This window comes from Ovis canadensis, chromosome 11, assembly GCF_042477335.2.
Source record: "Ovis canadensis isolate MfBH-ARS-UI-01 breed Bighorn chromosome 11, ARS-UI_OviCan_v2, whole genome shotgun sequence".
Taxonomy (NCBI): domain Eukaryota; kingdom Metazoa; phylum Chordata; class Mammalia; order Artiodactyla; family Bovidae; genus Ovis; species Ovis canadensis.
The window spans coordinates 37,420,151-37,426,344 of record NC_091255.1 but is presented as its reverse complement, the minus strand read 5'-3'; the positions used below and the strand labels follow the sequence as shown (position 1 = coordinate 37,426,344).

Here is a 6,194-nt window from a genome sequence, read left to right as displayed (position 1 = left end):
CACAAAGCACCCAGCTCCTCTTTCTCAAGACGCAGTGAGAAAGCACCTTGCCGATCAGGATTTTATTTCATTCTGTTTGTTGGATCTGAGAAGGAGCCAGAGCTTTGGCGGGGTGGAGAAATAAACGCGAAAGCACCCACTGGGAGCCAGTGCTTCCTGTTCACCAAAGACCTTGCTTTCAGGGAAGGTGGGCGGTGTAGTGGGGGGGCCAAGTGCTCTCCAACAAGAGAAGCCGCAGCAATGAGAAGCCCCAGCACGGCAATGAAGAGTAGCCCCCGATCGCCACAACTGGAGGAAAGCTCAGGGGCAGCAACGAAGGCTCACCACAGCCAAAAATAAAAACGAGCAAGTAAATAACGACTCTCAGGAGCCAAGGCCACCGGCCCCGTCCATCACTCCAAGAACCACCGGCCACTCGAAGAGGCCGGAGGGAAGCCTCTATGTGCAGAAACAGGAAAGTAAGAGCACACTTAAAGGGGTCTGGCTGGAGAAGGACATGGCAATCTACTCTGGTATTTGTGCCTGGGAAATCCCGCGGACAGAGGAGCCTGGCAGGCTACGGTCCTGCGGTTGCAAAAGACTCAGACACCACTGAAGGGACTAAGCAGCAAACAAAGGGGGTCTGGCAGTCAGAGAATATGAATAAACAGAACCATCAGAACAGGCTCTTTTGAGCCATCAAAGAAAACAGACAAAAGCTGTCGATGAGACTCCAGTGTAGAAAAACAGGAGACTGAAATATGTGACTTTCAGGTTTTAAATTTCAGTAAATGAACTGAAGGCATTTAGGGTCACTGTTAAGACTCAGATTAGTGCCCTGAAGTGATCTTGAAATTTATGACATTTGGTACACTTCACAAATTCTATAATTGTGAGAGAAGCGTTCAAAGCCACAGAGCAAAATGGCAAAGAGATAGAAATTGCAGGGCAAAGCTAGGAGACTTGAGGACGGATGTAGGAGAGTCAAGAGGCAAATAACAGGAATTTGAAAAATAGGCAAGACAATAATTAAACAAAAAAAGCATTTCCTTAAAGAAAAGCCTGCATCTGGAGAAGGAGCATTCCGAGTTCCAGACAGGGTTGATGAATGAACACAGACCCAGGCATATTCTGGTAGGATTTCTAAACTCCAAGGTCAAAGCTTCCAGCCAGAAAGAACAAGTGACTGTCACATGAAAAAAAATAACTTGTCACCTGCAACCTTGGGGCCTCATAGACCGTGGGAAAACGTCCACAGATGCCCTAGAGAAAAACAACTGTAACCTAAGAGCCCTTCCCCACCAAGCTACCATATACTTTCAGGGGAAAGAAAATATTTGCGGCTCTGCTGAGAATTAGACAGCATATCACACATACCCAAAAAGAACTCTGAGCAAACACTAAAAAGTCAGCACCACGACCGCAAGACAGAGGGTGATGAGAAGAAGACAGATAGCGGCGTCCCAGCAGACACTGCAGTCAGGTCCCATCCACCCTCCTGGGGAACAGGTGGTCTTAGGATGTGTCACCTGAGGCTAAGCTGGCGTGTCTGGGACAGGAAAGCGACAGCAAGAGGAATTCTGATGACAGTCTGGAACAGAGGAGGAAACCACCTCAGCAGAATCTAAGAGCTGGGGAATGACATGGGGAGCTCCAGAAACAGACCGGAACGAACGCGTGAGAACATTTCTAAGCTCTCAACTGGGGGGAATGGCATGGAAGCGTTATGCAGGCCATCTTATGGGGGAAAGAGGGAAGGCAGTGCTGAAACAGAATGACTCGCAGGAAGCAGCTTCTCATATCCGTATAATAACAGGACAATACATTTGATTATAAATATTGGGAAGCATGAAGTAACAATAAGATGTTAAAGAACAGCACTTCCAAGTGAAGGAGGAGAAAAAGGGAACACATTGCAACGTGATCAATCACCAAAAATAAGAAAGAAAGAATGAGTGAGTAATAGAAAACATTTTCAAATGAAAACTCACTATATATAAAATAGGTAACCAACAAGGACCTACTGAATAGCACAGGGAACTATAGCAATATTTTGCAGTAACCTGCAAGGGAAAAGCATCTGAAATATATATATAATTGTATGTTATATATGCGTGTATGATAAGTCGCTCAGTCATGTCCAGCTTTTTGCCACCCTACGGACTGTAGCCAGCCAGGCTCCTCTGTCCATGGGATTCTTCAGGCAAGAATACTGGAGTGGGTTGCCCTCCTCCAGGGGATCTTCCCGACCCACGGATCGCATCCATACCTCTTATGTCTCCTGCATTGGCAGGCAGGTTCAGGAAATCACTTTGCTGTACACCAGAAGCTAACATAACACTGTAAATCAACCATACTTCAATTTTTAAAAAGGACATGGTGAAATTGAATACAACAATCGACTCACCTAACTTAAAAATAAAACAAAAAAAGATATAAAGCTCACATTCCTCAAACAGACAATGTACATTATTTTGTACACTGTGTACACAGAACACTGACAAATAACAAATAACACTGACAAAATAGTCATCATGTACTTACTTGATCACAAAAAGGGAATGGTTTTTGAAAACAACATTCTTGGATCACGATCCATAAAATCAGATATCAAGAATAAAAGAGTGACTAAAAACTCTTAAACAATTGAAATACCCTGATAACCTTAAGATCAAAGAGGAAATTGAAACTGAAATAACATACTATTTGGAAATCACTGAAAAAGAGACAGTAAAACCTTTGAGGCTTAATACAAGCCATAGAGGAAATTCACCATCAGGAGCATCGACACTGAAATGCTTTAGTCCTAGGGCCCCTCCTCTGAAAGGACCTCAGCAATTTTTTCACATGGTCATGTTTTTATATACAATTACACAAGTATTTCTGTGTCCTTTTCTTTTTAACAGAGCCTCTCCTAACGTTCATCCCCAATTATATAAGTTGTGGTTCCCATAAATTTGAATCTGTTCATTTTTGTTTAAATTGCCTTCATTATTATGAGGTCCCATAACCAGAGCTATTGGAAGGATCAAACTGCCAAGCTATCAGTGTTTCTCTGCAGGGGAACTGCTGGCACTTGGGAAAGACAAGTCTGTGCTGCGTGGAACCATCCCTGAGCATTGCAAGACATTTAGCATCCTTGCCTCCTGGGGACTAAATGCCAGTTGTCCCCTCTACTCATTTTGACAGTAAAAAAAATTCTCCCACATACCCATAGGGATAGGAGGTGGTATTAAGTGAAAGTGTTAGTCCCTCAGTCGTGTCTGACTCTTTGCAATCCCATAGACTGTAGCCCACCAAGCTCCTCTACCCATGGAATTCTCCAAGCAAGAAAACTGGAGTGGGTTGCCATTCCCTTCTAAGGGATCTTCCCAACCCAGGGACTGAACCTGAATCTCCTGCATTGCAGGCAAATTCTTTACCATCTGACCCACCAGGGAAGCCCAACCACTGTTGAAAACCTATGGGCTGGATTTTGATCTTGCCCAGGCTTAGTACTCGCAAGAAAATAAGGATGGATATTCAACCATCTCAGGGCTTCTCAAACAGGTTCCAAATCTATCACCATTATATTCAAACTCCAAGAGGGAACACTCCTTTTGAAGCAAGGCTCTGACCGGTGTCCTAACTTGAAACTTGAATTTGGAATTTACACCTAAGAGCCACAAAGCCAGGATTCTGGCAGCCAGAAGGAGCAGGTCTTCCTGCAGCCCAGTTACTCTGCAGCTGAGCTTGTGACTGGCTATGTCTGAGGTTCAGCTTTCTCTTTTGTAAAAGGGCGATCATCTCACTTCTCCCAGAGAGCTGGATGAGGAGATGAGATACATAACATGCCTGCAAGGGCGTGGAGGTCAGTGACTCTCCAATACTACTCCTCCTTCCACCCCACCCCTCTCTGTCTCTCTGGGGAATTTTCTAGAGCTATGCCTGACCCCTGTCTGAGTACTATGTTGGAAAGTTGGCTGTCTCTCGAAGTTGCCTCCTTGAGCGATATGAAACACATTTTTTCTTGGGAAAACTGAGAAATGGCCCAAGGTCCTAAACCTCTAAACAGACCTGGGGTGAATTTATGAGCTTGTCAGAGGCTCATGCTAATGAGGAATGGACAAGCTTGGGAAAGAATGCCTTTTGTTTTTTGTTCAACAGACACTACCCTAAAATGTGCAGTCATAAAAAAATGTGCACAGATAAAAACTGTGAAGAGAAAATAAATGCCCAGATAGAGTAAGTCAGAATATAATGCACTGGGACTTCCCTGGTGGTCCAGGGGCTAAGACCTGCGCTCCCAATGCAGAGGGCCCAGATTCCATTCCTGATCAGGAAACTAGATCCCACATGCCCCACCTAAAAGTTTGTAATGCTGCCCCAGCCAAGACCCAGCACAGCCAAATAAATAGACAAATATTCTAAAAAAAGAACATAAAATAAAAATAAGATCAGCAAATTTAACTCATATGATGGAACATACCCTTCTCCTGCCTGGGCAGGCTGTTGGTGCAGAAGGCAGACTCGGGCAGCCGGGGCCGTGCAGGGCCAGGGGCAGAGCTCCAGGACAACAGGCTGCCCCTTGTACTGCCGTTACTGCTCCCGAGCCGGAGGAGCCAGTGGTCAGACAAGGAGGAGCTGGTGGAACCTGCAGAGAGAACACAGAGCAGGTGGGCTGAACCATCCTTCGGGGCCCCCAGAACACTTATCACCGCCAGATTCCCATCCCCGAGCCCGGAACTACAGAACCAGAATGGAGCTATAGAAACAAAAGTGAATTGCTAGAGGAGAACCTGTAATTGATGAACCATAGCTTCCCTGGTGGCTCAGAAGGTAAAGAATCTGCCTGCAACATGGGAGACCCAGGTTCGATCCCTGGGTCAGGAAGATCCCCTGTAGAAGGACATGGCAACCTACTCCAGGATTCTGGCCTAGAGACTGTAGGGCTACTGTCCATGGGGTCACAAAGAGTCAGGCACGACTGAGCGACTACACTTTCACTTTCTTCTTTAATAAACATAGCTCTCAGGTTGGGTTAGGCAATTATTTCCTATTGAGGACCCACATCCCTTATAACTGCCTCCCTTTCTAATAGGACTAATGCAGGGTTATACTACACAAGCGTAACACATTATTGACCTGAGATGTATTAATGTGTCTTTTGTTACTTGAACTTTACTGACTGGCGACACATCAACACGTTTGTAGAGACTGATACAATTAACATCACCCTGAGAAGGTGTTAGAGCTTAAAATTGATCAAGGGTTTATTATGCAACTTATAAATGTCATTATCATTCACATTTTCCTCCCTTAGGTTTTTAACCTTGTGTGTAGTCTACACTTAAAATTTTCAAAAATAACACATTGCAAAATTTTGAGTGAAAAAGAATTTTTCAGTAAATTTTATGCTGATTGTCCAAGTGACATATATACTAGTGTCTTTGAAGATGACAGTTCTTCAGAATATAGTTCTGATTCCAACAATGTAATTATTAGGCCAACAAAAGATGGAAAGTGAAAATGAAACCCATGGTGCTAAAGAAGGCTCCTTTGCTTCTACAGAAGACAGAACAAAAGACAAAGTTTTATGAAAATCAGAAAACTACAGTTGTGTCAGATGTAACAATTGAACATCATAACCGCAAAGTGTTAATGAAATAGCAGAACTAACTTTTGGCTGACCAAAATAAAAATTGGTGGCCAAAGCAATGCGCTAATTAAGATCAGGCTCATATGAGCAAGAGAGAAAATATAGAATGCCACGCTCCCAACAGTCACCTGTCACAGGTACAAAATGTTATTCCTTTTCCCATTCTTGGATCTCAGTGTGTCCCACCTACATCCTTACAAACGGGACACAGTTCTGTAGGGCTGTACATGCTCTGGAAAGTGAAAGTAAAAGTCGCTCAATCATGACTGAGTCATGGACTCCCCATACAGTCTGTGGCATTCTCCAAGTCAGAATACCAGAGTGGGTAGCTGTTCCCTTCTCCAGTGGATCTTCCCAACCCAGGGATCGAACCCAGGTCTCTCACATTGCAGGCAGATTATTTACCAGCTGAACCACCAGAGAAGCCCAAGAATACTGGAGTGGGTAGCCTATCCCTTCTCCAGCGGATCTTCTTGACCCAGGAATCAAACCGGGGTCTCCTGCACTGCAGGCAGACCCTTTACCAGCTGAGCTACCAGGGAAGCAGACAAAGCTTCCTCTTTCAGACCCTTGCCAG

General features: G+C 44.5%; 1 protein-coding gene across 2 annotated transcripts in view; it reads right to left on the bottom strand.

Annotated features, from left to right (window-relative positions):
* Positions 1–6,194, bottom strand: part of USP43 (ubiquitin specific peptidase 43) — a 48,742-nt gene that overhangs the window by 4,416 nt on the left and 38,132 nt on the right. For both annotated transcript variants that reach the window (XM_069603527.1, XM_069603528.1), the window contains exon 14: positions 4,448–4,612. In XM_069603527.1, the coding sequence (XP_069459628.1) occupies positions 4,448–4,612 (165 nt within the window). The remainder of the gene's footprint in view (positions 1–4,447; positions 4,613–6,194) is intronic.